Raw genomic sequence first — 15,887 nt, 5'->3', positions numbered from 1 at the left:
GCCTGGCAGAGAGGGGGCGGGGCCGGGGCTCGGCGGCTGCGCCTTGGAGGGCTCGCTGGGCGCTCGTGGAGGTCGCCGTGGACCCTGGATGCCGGCGGGGGAGTGAGGGGCGCGGGCCGGGCGGGAACCCTGTCGCCCGGGCTCCGGGGTGGGTGAGGGGCGCGCCCCGCGGGCCTCCGGGGCTCTGGGTTCCGGGGGTGGGTGAGGGGCGCGGGCCGGGCGGGACCCCTGTCGCCCGGGCTCCGGGGGTGGGTGAGGGGCGCGGGCCGGGCGGGACCCCTGTCGCCCGGGCTCCGGGGGTGGGTGAGGGGCGCGGACCCTAGTGGCCCCCGGGGCTCTGGGTTCCGTGGGTGGGTGAGGGGCGCGGACCCTAGCGACCCACGGGCCTCTGGGTTCCGGGGGTGGGGTGAGGGGCGCGGACCCTAGCGACCCCCTCCCGGGGCTCTGGGTTCCGGGGGTGGGGCTAGGTGAGGGGCGCGGACCCTAGTGACCCCCGGGGCTCTGGGTTCCGGGGGTGGGTGAGGGGCGGCCCCGCGGGCCTCCGGGTCTGGCTCCGGCCGCTTCCGGGGGCGTCTCGGGCTGGCGCTGGGCGGACTCGCGGCCCTCAGGAGAGCGGTCTGGGGGAGCCCGTCCGGTAGTGACCGACCTGAGGGAAGGGCAGTGTCCGGCTCTGGCGGCCGGAGCGGGCCCTCACCGCCGGGGCGTTTTGGAAGCGCCTGTCCGCGTCCGTGGAGCGGGCGCTGGGTTTGCCCTGAGACTGACAGGTTAGCTCGGTGAGTTTTAGTTTAGAGACCAGCAGCGGCCAGAACCCTGTCCCCGAGTCCCCTTGCGACAGGAGCACGGGTGTCCCGCGGACTGACCTCCGACCTCTCCCGGGCCAGGAGCACGGGTGTCCCGCGGACTGACCTCCGCTCTCTCCCGGGCCGGGAGCACGGGTGTCCCGCGGACTGACCTCCGACCTCTCCCGGGCCAGGAGCACGGGTGTCCCGCGGACTGACCTCCGCTCTCTCCCGGGCCGGGAGCACGGGTGTCCCCGCGGACTGACCTCCGACCTCTCCCTGGCCAGGAGCACAGGTGTCCCGCGGACTGACCTCCGCGCTCTCCCGGGCCGGGGCCGGGAGCACGGGTGTCCCGCAGACTGACCTCCGCTCTCTCCCGGGCCGGGAGCACGGGTGTCCCGCGGACTGACCTCCGCTATCTCCCGGGCCGGGAGCACGGGTGTCCCGCGGACTGACCTCCGCGCTCTCCCGGGCCGGGAGCACCGGTGTCCCGCGGACTGACCTCTGACCTCTCCCGGGCCGGGAGCACGGGTGTCCGCAGACTGACCTCTGCGCTCTCTCCCGGGCCAGGAGCACGGGTGTCCCGCGGACTGACCTCCGCGCTCTCCCGGGCCAGGAGCACGGGTGTCCGCAGACTGACCTCTGCGCTCTCTCCCGGGCCAGGAGCACGGGTGTCCCGTGGACTGACCTCCGCGCTCTCTCCCAGGCCAGGAGCACGGGTGTCCCGCGGACTGACCTCCGCGCTCTCCCGGGCCGGGAGCACGGGTGTCCCGTGGACTGACCTCCGCGCTCTCTCCCGGGCCAGGAGCACGGGTGTCCCGCGGACTGACCTCTGCGCTCTCTCCTGGGAGCTCCGCAGCGTGCAAGGCCTGTCCCCGGGGGCTCGGATTTGTACTCGGTGGTATTTCGGGCTCGTTGCCAGTAATAAAACCACTGTTGGTGTCTGTCTGTCGGCTTCCATGCCATGACCTCGATGGTCCCTGAGTAAGTTATGGGGGCCCTGTGGAGTCCTTGAGGTCTGTGCGCGTCCTGTCCTGTGGACAGAATTCTACCTCTGCCTTCCCCGTCGGAATCCCGTGCCCCCCTCGCCTCTCCCTGTATCTCTGGCTGGAACTGGCGGTGCAGTGAGGAACAGCAATGGCGGGAGCAAGCCTCCTGCATTCCGTTGCGGTTGGGGTGTTAGCTGTGGATGCTTTTACAGATTTCCATGGAACTTCGGAAACTGAAACCCGTGTCAAGTTGAATCAGTTCCCTTTGTTGTGTCTGTGAGGGTTTTTACGTAAATAGCTGTAGGCTTTTGCTGAATAGTTTAACTGCATCAGTCGGTGTGATCACTGTTCCCTGGCTGGGAACATGGTAGGTAGGTGACACCTGCCAGCTTTCGACTGTTAAACCAGTCTTGCATCCCTGGATTAAATCTCCATTAAATCATGTGTGTCATTTAAAAATATTCGGATCAATGAATTCTGTTTGCATATTTTGAAAGGATTTTTTTTTTTATTTGAAACAGTTAGAAAAGGAGAGAGACACACAGAGAGAGAGGTCTTCCCTCCACTGGTTCACTCCCCAAATGGCCATAACGGCTGGAGCTGAGCTCATCTGAAGTCAGGAGCCAGGAGCTTCTTCTGGGCCCCCCACGTGGGTGCAGGGGCCCAAGGACTTGGGTCATCCGCTGCTCTCCCAGGCACATCAGCAGGGAGCTGGATTGGAAGTGAAGCAGCTGGTACACTGACGAGTGCCTGTATGGGACGCCATGCCACAGGCTGCACCACAGTGCCAGCCCCTGCACGTTTTTAAAAATGTCATCCATATTCCAGGGGGATAATGATCTGCTAGTTTTCACCTGGGGACTGTGTTTGCCTGGTTTGATGTTACAGCTTTCTGGGATATGTCCCCTCCTTCTTTTCCATGGCTGTAGTCAGTGCCACTCCCGAGCGATTCCCTGATGGCTCTGCTGGCAGACCCCAGCGATGCAGAGGAAGAAGGAGTCCACCTGGCAGCGCATCTCACGTCCGGCAGAATATTCCTGAGGAACAAAGGGGAGACAGACATCCTCAGGGAAGGAAAACGAGGCAGCCTGCTGACAGCAGGTCAGGAAGGACGCGGAGAGGAGTGCAGGGAACACGATGGGTCAGCCTGCACCTCCTGAGTTCTAAAATCACTTCGTGGTTGAGGCCAGAATGTTCAGGGCATTCAATTGGTGCTTAACATACTTACAGGAAATTCTCGAGGCAATTGTTGTTAGAAAGGGGGAGAGTAAACGAGCCTAAATAAAAGTGACGTTTTATTTTAATGTGCGGCTTAAAGCAGTCAAACATCCACGTGCGTGAGACCGTGGTTAGTTACACCTACCTGCTGAAGCACCCGGGCAACTTTACGGAACAATATTCTCCAGTGTTTTGAGTACATCAGAAATGGAATTCTAAAAAAATAGGTGCAAGTTATCCATTGCACACCAAGAAAAACAGCACAGGAAACAAATAGAAAAGAAGAGCCTATGCAAGCCCTATGTATTGGTCACTCATTAACCTGAAGAGACTCATTGAAGAAGCTGGATGCTTAATTTTAAAAGTCTCCTTTCCCTCAAATGGCTTAATTGGAGAATTTTACCGAGAATTTAAAAATATAACACCAACTTTACAAAAAGTCTACAGAATATAGAAGAGTACTGAACTTCCTAACCCATTTTATAACAAAGGCATACAAAGACGGTATGAAAAATAAAACCTGTAGGTTGTTCTCGCTCATAAACTTAGACACAAAAATCCTTAACAAGATGTTTGCAAACTGATTCTAGCAATATATAAAATGAGCAATGTGCACATCCAAAGTGATCTGTTCAAAGGCTGCACAGCTAAATTTGTGTTCGAAAGTCAAGCAATGGAATCTACCCGGCAACAGGCTAAAGAGGACAAGTTGCTGATCAGGTTGCCTGACACAGAAAAAGCATTTGGCGAAGTCCAACACTCACACTAAAATGAAATCACTGGTCAGCAAGCAAGAGCTAAAGGGAACTTCTTTAACTTGATAAAGCACACCTACAAAATCCCTACAGCTAACATCATAGTTAACTGAAAAACTGGATCCTTCCAAGTGGAAAACGAGGCAAGTATTTCTGCTGTCATCACTCTTACCTACAGAACGCTGACAGTTGCAACCAGTGACAGGAAGCACACGGGCACATGCACACACACACGTAAGTCAGCCAGTGACAGGAGGCACACGGGCACATGCACACACACACGTAAGTCAGCCAGTGACAGGAGGCACACGGGCACATGCACACACACACGTAAGTCAGCCAGTGACAGGAGGCACATGCACACACACACGTAAGTCAGCCAGTGACAGGAGGCACACGGGCACATGCACACACACACGTAAGTCAGCCAGTGACAGGAGGCACACGGGCACATGCACACACACACGTAAGTCAGCCAGTGACAGGAGGCACACAGGCACATGCACACACACGTAAGTCAACCAGTGACAGGAGGCACACGGGCACATGCACACACACGTAAGTCAGCCAGTGACAGGAGGCACACGGGCACATGCACACACACGTAAGTCAGCCAGTGACAGGAGGCAAACGGGCACATGCACACACATGTAAGTCAACCAGTGACAGGAGGCACACAGGCACATGCACACACACGTAAGTCAGCCAGTGACAGGAGGCACACGGGCACATGCACACACACACATGTAAGTCAACCAGTGACAGGAGGCACACGGGCACATGCACACACACACATAAGTCAACCAGTGACAGGAGGCACACGGGCACATGCACACACACACGTAAGTCAGCCAGTGACAGGAGGCACACGGGCACATGCACACACACATGTAAGTCAGCCAGTGACAGGAGGCACACGGGCACATGCACACACACACGTAAGTGGTACAAAAGGCAGGAGACTGAAATGGAAAAGGAAACTGTCTTGTTTGTAGAGTACATGCGTGTTGCTTAGAAAACCCAAAAGAATCTTCAGCTCCTAGAGCCAAGTTCAGCAAGGCGAACACACAAGATGGCACAGAAGATAACAAAGTCAGCTGCATTCTCCACACTAACAACTGGAAACTGAAATAAAAGGTGGAATGCAATTGCTCCAGAACAATGCGACACTTACGTCTAAACCTGACAAAGCGTCTCAGGCTCTGTACGTTGGTAAGTACAAAAATCCTCAGTACTGAAGAGACTTCAGTGTTCACAGATTGGGAGAACCAGCAGAGTAACAGTGCCAGTTCTCCAATGTGTAAGTTTAATGGAATTCTATAAAAATCTTAGCAAGGTTTTTTAGTTTTTGGTGAATACGGACAAGCTTATAAACTTTGTGTGGGAACAACATAGAAGCCCTAGAATGGACACAGTAATTTTGAAACGGGATACAGTGGGAAGACTCACTCTCAGGTTGTTAAGGTTTATATATAGTGACATTAATCAGGACCTCGTGGAACTGCTCACGACTGGTAGTCACAGGCACATCGGTGAAGCAGAACAGAGGATCCACACTAAACCAACACAGACACTCTGAACTGAGACTTGACAGTGGTGCAGATGCAGTTCAGTAAGCATGGTGCTGCAGCAATTGGAGGTCCAGGAGATAAATGAAATCTGAGCTTCACACAGAAAAACGAACCTAAAATGGACCATGGATACATGTAAAATACAAATCTAAAAGCTTTTAGGGGAAAAAATAGGAAAATGTCAGACTTAGGACTAGAGAAAGAATTCTTAGGCTTGACATCATAAGCACAATTCATAAAAAAAAAAACTTGATAAATTGGACTTCTCCAAAGTGAAAACAAACAGTATGTTGGGCCAGCAGTGGGCCTGCAATGTCACAACGGGCTTGCGATGGTGCCATCCCGTATCAGAGTTTGAGTCCCAGCTGCTCTACTTCCACCCCAGCTCCCTGATAATGAACGTGGGAAGGCAGAGGAAGATGGCTCAAGTGCTTGGGCCCCTGCCACTCACTTGGGAGACCAGGATGGAGCTCCTGGCTTCTGGCCCAGCCCTGCAATTGCAGCCATTTGGGGAGTGAACACTGGTTGGAAGACCTTTCACTCTGTCTCTCCCTCTATGTCCCTCTGCCTTACAAGTAAATAAATCTTAAAAATTTAAAAAAAAAAAAGGGCTTACTCTGAGAGACCCTCTTAAGAAGATGAGAAGTCAAGCTGCAGACGGAGAGAAACTCTGCAAACCACATCTGACAAAGGCTTTTCCAGAGTAAAGAACTTCGCAAGCTGAGTGTTTGGAGGCAAGTAACCCAATTAGGAAAAGACACAATGAACAGACATTTCACATGTCCAACTTCATCACCACTACAGATGCATGGATTAGGTCTGATGAAATATTCTAAAAATCAGACAAAGTTGAAAATCATGGAGACACCAGGTGCACAGAAGCCATTTCCTTGCATGCTGCTGGTGAGGGCATGAACAGCCCCACTCTGCTGAGACGTCGACAGTCACCTTGAAACGAACTGGATTCTTCGTACCACCCAGCAGGGTGGCGCTGCCATTTACCCTGGAAGTGAAAGCTTAGCTCACAGGAAATTGGAACCTTACTGTCCCTCAACACACGAATGAATCAACAAAGTGTGGTATATCCATAGCAAATGACTGGGGTACATACCAGCTTACATGGGTCTCTAGGGAGGTATGCTGAGTGAAAAAAAGTTTATCTCAAGAGGTTACATACAGTATGACTCCACTTTTCTAGAATCCTTGAAATAACAAAGTTATAGGAATGGGGAACAAATTAATGGCTGTTGGAGGCCAGAAAAGTGTGTGGCTGTGAAGAAAATGCAAGGGTGATGGAAATATTCTGTCTTGAGTGTGGTGTAGCCTGTGAAGCTGCAGACGTGGGTGATAAAATTTCATGGAACTACATGTGTGCTACATGTGAGTGCATGTTTAACTGGACAGTTTTTAATAAATTCTGAGATTGCACCAAATAATTTCCTGGGATTGGTATGTCCTGTAGTCATGCACGATGGTATCACTGGGGGAACCTGAACTCTGGACCTTTCTGTATGGTTTTTTTTTTTTTTTTTTGCTACTTCCTATAAGTATCTGATTTCTTTTTTCAAAAAGAAAGCATTAAAAATTGTATCCTATGTACGAGCAACAAGGTGTTAGAGAATTAAAATCTAAAAAGACTTCATTTCTGTTATAATCTTGAAATACCCAGAAAGATGGGAAAGACCTCTATACTGAAAATCATGAAGCAGGGTAGAGACATTGAAGAATTTGTAAATGAAGTGAGTATATGTCTAGTTCTTAAAGTGAAAGCCTCAACATTGTGAAGATATTTATCTCTAAATTGATCTATGAATTCAGCATAATCCCAGGGAAGATCTAATAAGATTTTTCTTTAGTTGAAATTGACAAGCTGATTCTAAAATGTGTAGCCCCCTATTTTGGATGAGCTAAGAATGACCAAGGCCATCTTGAAGTGAAAGAACAGGGATGGGGGACGTTCTACCAGAGAAGTAAGATGTATGGGAAGCTACAGTAACTACAGCAGCAGGGTGTGGTGCAGGAGTACACACACAGTGGGAGGAGACAGTCCACACACAGATGACCCGTGTGTTTCAGATGTGTGGTGGATAAACAGGCAGAGGGGTAGTGTGGTCTGCTCTAACTGGGTGGGATGCTGTCAGCCTCCTGTCCATACAAACAATGAACGTTGCTTCTCATAAATAATCAGTTTCAGAAGGATTTCAAATTTAAACCTGAAACTTAAAACAGTAAAGCTTCTGGAGCAAAATAGATTGTCTTCAAGCCCTTGGGAGAGGCAAACATTTCTAAATGGGAAATAAAGCTATAAGGAGGGGAAAAGGGACATCAAAATTACAGAATGGCTCTCCATCAGAAGACACTGTGATGATGAAAAGGAAAGCTCAAACTCGGAGAAGGTTTTTGCAGTAAATAAACCAGCTGGATCCAGAATAGGTAAGAACTCTTACAGGTAAAAACCAAAAGAGACTCTTTACAAAAACGGGCAGATTTAAACAGGAACCTCAGAATGGGCAACCAAAATGTTCAATAATCTAAATGTTAAGAGTTGCTCACCATCGTTGGTCATTGAGAGAATGACAAATAACCTCCAAGGAATAGCTAACTTGAAAACTACTTATCCTAAGTGTTTGTGAAGGTATGGAGCTCCTGGAATTCTCATATCCTGCTAGTGCAAGTCAAAATTGGTATGCATGAGGCTGGCGCTGTGGCATTGTGGGTAAGGCTGCCACCTGCAGTGCTGTCATCCTGTGTGGGCACTGATTCAAGTCCCAGCTGCTCCACTTCCAATCCAGCTCTGCTGTGGCCTGGGAAAGCAGTAGAAGAAGGTCGAAGTCCTTGGGCCCCTACACCCACGTGGGAGATGTGGGAAGGCCCAGAGGAAGCTCCTGGCTTCAGATTGGCGCAGCTTTGGCCATTGCGGCCAATTGGGAAGTGAACCAGTAGGTGGAAGACCTCTCTCTCTATCTCTCTGCCTCTCCTTTCTCTGTGTAACTCTGACTTTCAAATAAATCTTTAAAAAAGAATTGGTATGCACACTCAGGAAAACAGTTTTACAGTTTCTACTAAGCCTGACCACACACATGCCTTAATATTGCAGCAATTATAGGTATAGCCTGTAGCTGTTTATATAAAGTAAAATATGAACCAGAGTGCTTATAGCAGCATCCCTCAAACACCATTCAGAACAGTCCATCAACATAAATGCATAGACAGTTACATATAAATGCTGTATGACAATGAGGATGCCTGAAATACTGCCAAATGCAAAAGCACCAAGGATTCTTCAGTCATGTTAAATGAAAGAACCTAGGCCGGCGCCACGGCTCAATAGGCTAATCCTCCACCTTGCGGCGCTGGCACACTGGGTTCTAGTCCCATTCGGGGCGCCGGATTCTGTCCCGGTTGCCCCTCTTCCAGGCCAGCTCTCTGCTGTGGCCAGGGAGTACAGTGGAGGATGGCCCAGGTGCTTGGGCCCTGCACCCCATGGGAGACCAGGAGAAGCACCTGGCTCCTGCCATCATATCAGTGTGACGTGCCGGCCGCAGCATGCCGGCCGCGGCGGCCATTGGAGGGTGAACCAACGGCAAAAGGAAGACCTCTCTCTCTCTCTCTCTCTCTCTCTCTCACTATCCACTCTGCCTGTCAAAAAAAAAAAAATGAAAGAACCTAAACATAAAAGTGCAAATACTTTATGACTATATTCATAAGACCCTAAAAAGCACCCAAATCAGAATCTTATCTAGCAGAGAAGTCAGGACTATGGTTCTCTGGGAAGGAAGAATAATGACTGGGAGGGTCTGAGGGGACATGAGCCTGGTTCTTCTGAGAAACCACATCCATAGGAAAGTTCATTGCTTGCACACAGCTCTGCAGGCCCATTAAATTTAGTTCAAAAATCAAAGCAAAAAGTGCCATATATTATGACTTTATTGCCACCAATTAGAATCTAGAGCACATAGTTATCCTACTGTAGTGCTAGGCCCAACCCAGAGCCTTTCTCAAGGCGTCCTTGAACTCTTTGTTCCTCAGGCAGTAGATCAAGGGGTTCAGGATGGGCGTGAGCACCGTGTACAAGACAGAGATGAGCTTGTTGGAGCTCCGCGTATCAATGGCCTGGGGCCGGACATACATGAAAAGCAAGGCCGTATAGAAGATGGTGACGACAGTGAGGTGGGAGGCGCAGGTGGAGAAGGCTCTCCAGCGGCCGGTGGCTGAGGGGATGCGCAGGACAGCCAAGGTGATGTGTCCGTAGGAGAGGACGGTGGCCAGGAGCGGGAACACCAGGATGAGGAAGGCCAGGACGAAGTCCACCAGCTCTGCCCTGGAGAAGTCCATGCAGGCCAGCTTGAGGATGGGCGAGATGTCACAGAAGAAGTGGTTCAGGACGTTGGAGCCACAGAACGTGGCGCTGGAGATGAAGTAGACCTTGACGACGGAGACGGTGAAGCCGCTGGCAAAGGAGAAGGCCACCAGCTGGACGCACAGCCCCGTGGTCATGATGACTTGGTAGCGCAAGGGGTGGCAGATGGCCACGTAGCGGTCGTAGGCCATGGAGGCCAGGAGCACACACTCGGTGCACACCAGGGAGCTGAAGAAGTAGAGCTGCGTCATGCACCCCACAAAGGAGATGTGTCTCCGCTGGAGCAGGAGGCCGTCCAGCATCTTGGGGATGATGTCACACACATACCAGATCTCCAAGGTGGACATGATGCCCAGGAAGTAGTACATGGGCCTGTGGAGGGGGGTGCTGCTCCAGACGGTGAAGATGATGGCCAGGTTCTCCACCAGGACAAAGAGATAGGTGAGCAGGAAGAGGAGGAAGAGTGCGTACTGCAGCCGGGGGGCGGTGGGGAAGCCCAGCAGGATGAACGTGCTGACCGTGGTGACATTCTCCCCCCTCATCTTCCGTGGCTGGGAGAGAGCAGGAGCCAGAGGACACAAAGCTGACACTCAGGAGAGGGACCAGCCCCACAGTCGGCCACTTCACTCCTGGGGGCAGCAGCAGGGGACAACTGTGTTTACCTGCCAAGTTTTCAAGTGGAGAAAGTGCTGTGTGCTGCAGTATAGCCACAATAATGAGTGGAAAGGGGTGGGTTAGGAGGCAGTGACAGCTGCCCAGCTGTTGGAGGACCAGCTGGGAACCAGCATCGATTTCCCCACGGGTGTTGGGGCCTGTGTTCTAATCAGGCAACACCTTGGTTCTCCGGGTGCCCTGAGCCTCCTCTCCCAGTACCACCTCTCTCATGGGGAGCCCCAGTTGTGTAACTTGCTCCTCTCCTTGTATCTGAGAGATGGTGAGGCTGGCGTGACTGCCGTGTCAGCTCACAGACCTTCTCCATGGAGCAGGCGAGCTGCTGTCACGGCTGTAGACCTGCGCCATGCTCGCCTTCCTGGAGGGGCCCCTGGGCCTGCGATGCTGCTGCGTGTGAACACGTGAGCCCTGCCAGTGTCTGGTCTGTGAGGTCCACTGCTCCCACTCACCCCATTCCAATGTGTACACAAACACACACACACACACACACTCATACAGATAAAAACCATGTATACACCCACGTGCATGCATGCACCACGTATTACACAGATGACAAGTGTGCATGTACCCACACACATGTGTGCACCACGTATTACACACACACACAGATAACAAGCGTGCATACACCACATATTACACACAGAGATAACAAGCGTGCATACACCACACGCATGTGTGCACCACGTATTACACACACAGATAACAAGCATGCATACAACCACACGCATGTGTGCACCACGTATTACACACACAGATAACAAGCGTGCATACACCACACGCATGTGTGCACCACGTATTACACACACAGATAACAAGCGTGCGTACACCACACGCATGTGTGCACCACGTATTACACACAGAGATAACAAGCGTGCGTACACCACACGCATGTGTGCACCACGTATTACACACACAGATAACAAGTGTGCATACACCCACACACATGTGTGCACCACGTATTACACACACAGATAACAAGCGTGCATACACCACACACACGTGTGCACCACGTATTACACACACAGATAACAAGCGTGCATACACCCACACGCATGTGTGCACCACGTATTACACACACAGATAACAAGTGTGCATACACCCACACGCGTGCGTGCACCACGTATTACACACACACAGATAACAAGCATGCATACACCACACGCATGTGTGCACCACATATTACACACACACAGATAACAAGCATGCATACACCACACACATGCGTGCACCACGTATTACACACACACACAGATAACAAGCATGCATACACCACAGGCATGTGTGCACCACGTATTACACACACAGATAACAAGCGTGCATACACCCACACACATGTGTGCACCATGTATTACACACACACACAGATAACAAGCATGCATACACCCACACACATGTGTGCACCACGTATTACACACACACAGATAACAAGTGTGCATACACCCACACGCATGCGTGCACCACATATTACACACACACAGATGAAAAGCATGCATACACCCACACGCATGTGTGCACCACATATTACACACACACACAGATAACAAGCGTGCATACACCCACACGCATGCATACACCCACACGCGTGCATACACCCACATGCATGCGTGCACCACATATTGCTGTGGACTGAACAGGACTTGGATCCCAAAATCATGCAGGTGCTAAAACCTCAGTCTCCCATTACTTGTTAATCGATTGGTGCTAATGGCTGACGGGTTAGGGTGGAAACCTGTCTAATCATGGCCGATGGGGGTGGCCCAGTGGGAGGTTCAGGGCGTTGGGGGCTGCCTTCAGGAAGTGGTTCTTGGGTTGTTATTTGAGCTCAGTTTGGCCTAGCTTCTCTCTCTGCTCACCGTGTGACTGTTTTCCCACCTCCACCATGGCCAGCCGTGATCAGACACCAGCCTGGTGGGCCACCAGATCCTGAAGTGACCTCCAAACTCTGAGCCAAACATTTGCCTGCCCAAGAGACTCCTCTTGAGAATTTTAAAGTAATGAAAGCTGACTGATGCACACATGCCTACACATGCACACGCTCATACACCTGTACAGATGCACACACTATCACACGCATATCCACTCACACACACGCTAACACACACATACTCCCACCTGTACAGATGCACACACTATCACACGCATATCCACTCACACACACACACACAGACACACTCACCTGTACAGATGCACACACTATCACACGCATATCCACTCACACACACGCTAACACATGCATACTCCCACCTGTACAGATGCACACACTATCACACGCATATCCACTCACACACATGCACACACACAGACACACACTCTCACCTGTACAGATGCACACACTATCACACGCATATCACTCACACACACACACACTCTCACCTGTACAGATGCACACACTATCACACGCATATCCACTCACACACACACACTCTCACCTGTATAGATGCACACACTATCACACGCATACCCACTCACACACACGCTAACACAGGCACACACTCTCACCTGTACAGATGCATACACATCCACTCACACAGGCTGACACTTGCTTACACACGTGCAGACACACACTGTCATTCTCACATGAAGACGTCACCTGCTTTCCTGGCTGGGGAAGGATGCAGGTGGCTGTGAAGCCAACTCCAGGCAAGCTTGGGGAGCCTGAGCCATGGGGAGCAGAGGACAAGTCCCCAGTGGGTACAACTGCAGGCCCAAGGGGTGCATAGGGAGTTCTGGGCACGGGGTGGGAGGGGCAGGGCACAGACCACCCTGTGGTTTCAGTGGGGGCCACAGTGTCTGGTGGGAGCTGTTGTGTGAGGTGAGTAGAGCTCTGGACGGAGCTGCCCATGGCACGGGTCAGGTGTAGCTGTGGGCCTGTGCCGTGGGTTTTGGACCCTCCCCGCCAGATCCTCCCCATCCAGAGAGGAAGGTGGGAACCCAGTCTGCTGACTTCTGGTCCTGAAAATGGAAACAGGAGTGAATCTGAAACTAGTGGATGACGTGTGTACCCCGACTTCAAAACACCCTCCAGGAAAATGTTGTCATAGAAGCCGAGAAATAAGAGGGGGAGCCACGTGACCTCCTGGGCGCTCCAGGAAGAGGGAGCATGAGGAGAATCAGGGTCCAGGCCACACGGAGGGGATGGGGCAGTCCAAGGAGGCATCAGTCCAAGGCCGGTCAAGGCAGATCTCAGGGGCGTGAGCACAGGGGCCACGTGAGCCCCAGGCCTGGGAGGTTCCTGCGAGCCAGGGCGGCGGCTTCAGCGTGAGGGAGGTCCATGCAACCAGGCAACCAGGACTGGACGGCACACTGGTGCAGAGGAGGCTCTGGGAGGAAAAGGGCTGACAGGACCCAGGGCCTCTCCCATGGGGTAGCCCGGGGTGACTGCAGAAGGGGCCAGCTGGCAGCTTGCGAGGGGCACCCATGCTGGCTGCTGTTCCGGAAGAGGGCGCAGGACCTGGGAGGAGCCTAGCAGCTGCAGGGGCCAGGGGAGGGCGGGGCAGGAGCAGAGAACATGTTCCTGTAAATCCCTAGGACCAACACTGGCATGGAAAGTAAGCTGTGCCAGGGGCTGCTCACAGAGCCGGTGTCGGGGTGGCACCATGCTGGACGTGCCCAGCCTGTGGGTCTCTGGTCGGGGAGGTGCTGTGCCCACCTCCTGGCCCTCCATCCTAAGGCCCACATGCCCACAAACATCACATGAGCCACAGTGTCCACCCCAGGGCCTGCTGCTAGTCTTACACGGTCCCCGGATGTCACTTAAGTTCAGGGGACCGTGTCTGTCCCAGATACAAGAGCAGGCCCACCGGGCTGATGACCAAGTGGCTACAGAGTGCTTAGAGCATGACCTGTGTGCTGGCTCTGGACCAACAACCTGAGCGGTTACGTGACCAGGGGCCCAGCACCACCCACACCTGTGCTGGTCTGGAAGGACCCCACTCATTACGGCGTCTTTTAGTGTTCCCTGTGGGCATTAGTAGACTTCTTAACTTAGCATTCTGATTGCACAGGACAACAGTGTTACATGAATGTCTAGGGACCCGGTCAAGACTCTGCTGATACGTGAAGGTGCCCCCAGGAAGGCACAGATGTGGGAGCCCCAGGCTCTGGGATTTCTGGGCTCTGTCCCTGTGGACTGTCTCGCAGGCCAGCCTGACTTTCCTGACCCTGTTCCCGATCTCCTTCTTGCCGGTGGGCCCTCAGCCCAGTGAGAGTGTCCTCACCCGAGACAGAAACGAGCACACACAGACACAAGAAGTTGAGGTCAGAGGCTGGAGCAATGCAGCCCCGTGCCGAGAAGACCCAGAGCTCCCAGGAGCGGGAGGTCAGGGAGGGTCCTCCGGCTCCGAGAGCCCTGTTCCAGAGCGGAGAGCAACTGCCCACTGTCTTCAGCCCCCTCCGCCCCTTTGTAGTCCTTGGTTGCAGCAGCCTAGGACACTGGAACAGGGAGGTGAGAGGTAGAGCGAGGAAACAGGTGAGCCCAGGTGTGTGGCTCAGGACCCCTTCCGTAGGTGGGAGTCCTGGAAGAGGCCCCGTGGGTGTCCAGTGACCCGGAGTTCTGCTTGGAGGAAGTGCTGGGCGGTGCAGGCTGTGTGGAAGGGGTTGGGTAGACAAGTCAGGAGTTGATGGGAGAGTTCAGAACTGACAAAAGAAATTTCTAGAACTGCCCAGGGTCAGCTGGAGGCATCAGTACTCCTACTGTCCAGGATAGCACTCTGCGACCCAAGGCCACACAGGGGGCCATGCTGCCATTCTCTGCCCTAAAATGCCCAGGGTGAGGACCAAGGTGCTCCAGGGTTCATGCAAGGCCACCGTCAATGAAAGCAGAAGCATCTGCCGTCCGAGGGGCTTGACGTCCAGCTGAGCGCTGCCCCCTGGGTGTCCAGAGTAACTGTCACCTCTCCCCAGGTGGGTGGTCCTGGAGGGCTTTATTTCTTATGGCTTATTTTATTTATTTGAAAGAATGATAGAGAGGGACACACACACACACACACACACACACTGATCTTCCATCCACTGGTTCACTTCGCAAATGGCCATCAAAGCCAAGTGCCAGGAACTCCATCCTGGTCTCCCATATGGCTGCAGGGGTCCAAGGACTTGGGCCGTCTCCACTGCCTTCCCAGGAACAGTATCAGGGCACCGGATCGGAAGCAGGGCAGCCAGGATGTCAACAGCCACTCCTATACGGGATGCCGGCAACACAGGCTGTGGCTTAACCTGGGCACCATAGCGCCAGCCCCACACAGAGAGCTGTGAAGCCCACAGGAAGGGCTCCGGGGGCTCATGGTGGGGCAGTGCCCGCCTGCCGACTGGTTTTGCCGGGGCCTCTGGGTGCTGTGCTCCTGAACATGCAGATTGGGCTGGTTGCTAAGGTGTCGGGACCTGATGGCTGGTGAGCGGACTAGCGGATGCGGTAAATACAGCATTCAGGCATCAACACACGCACGGTGCTCTCCGCCACCTGAGCTGCAGCCTCGGCTGTATTTCCTCCTAAAGAAGCTACTTTGGAAGAATTTCAGACTTACAGAAAAGTTGCAAAGGTGGTG

At 53.0% G+C, this 15,887-nt stretch overlaps 1 protein-coding gene and 1 long non-coding RNA gene across 2 annotated transcripts; one reads left to right on the top strand and one right to left on the bottom strand.

Moving 5' to 3' along the window:
* The first annotated feature begins 18 nt into the window (after positions 1-18).
* Positions 19-4,506, top strand: LOC127489383 (uncharacterized). The gene is made up of 2 exons (XR_011387034.1): positions 19-148; positions 2,698-4,506. It is a non-coding gene; the product is annotated as an uncharacterized lncRNA (long non-coding RNA).
* Positions 4,507-9,287: 4,781 nt separating this feature from the next.
* LOC100343695 (olfactory receptor 6B3) lies at positions 9,288-10,286 on the bottom strand. The gene has a single exon (XM_002723432.4). It carries the CDS (start codon positions 10,212-10,214, stop codon positions 9,288-9,290), a length of 927 nt encoding a protein of 308 aa, XP_002723478.1. The 5' UTR covers positions 10,215-10,286.
* Positions 10,287-15,887: the final 5,601 nt, after the last annotated feature.

The sequence above is a fragment of the Oryctolagus cuniculus genome, chromosome 3, assembly GCF_964237555.1.
Source record: "Oryctolagus cuniculus chromosome 3, mOryCun1.1, whole genome shotgun sequence".
Lineage (NCBI taxonomy): Eukaryota > Metazoa > Chordata > Mammalia > Lagomorpha > Leporidae > Oryctolagus > Oryctolagus cuniculus.
The sequence above is the reverse complement of the archived record's forward strand: the minus strand, read 5'-3'. Positions and strand labels throughout refer to the sequence as shown.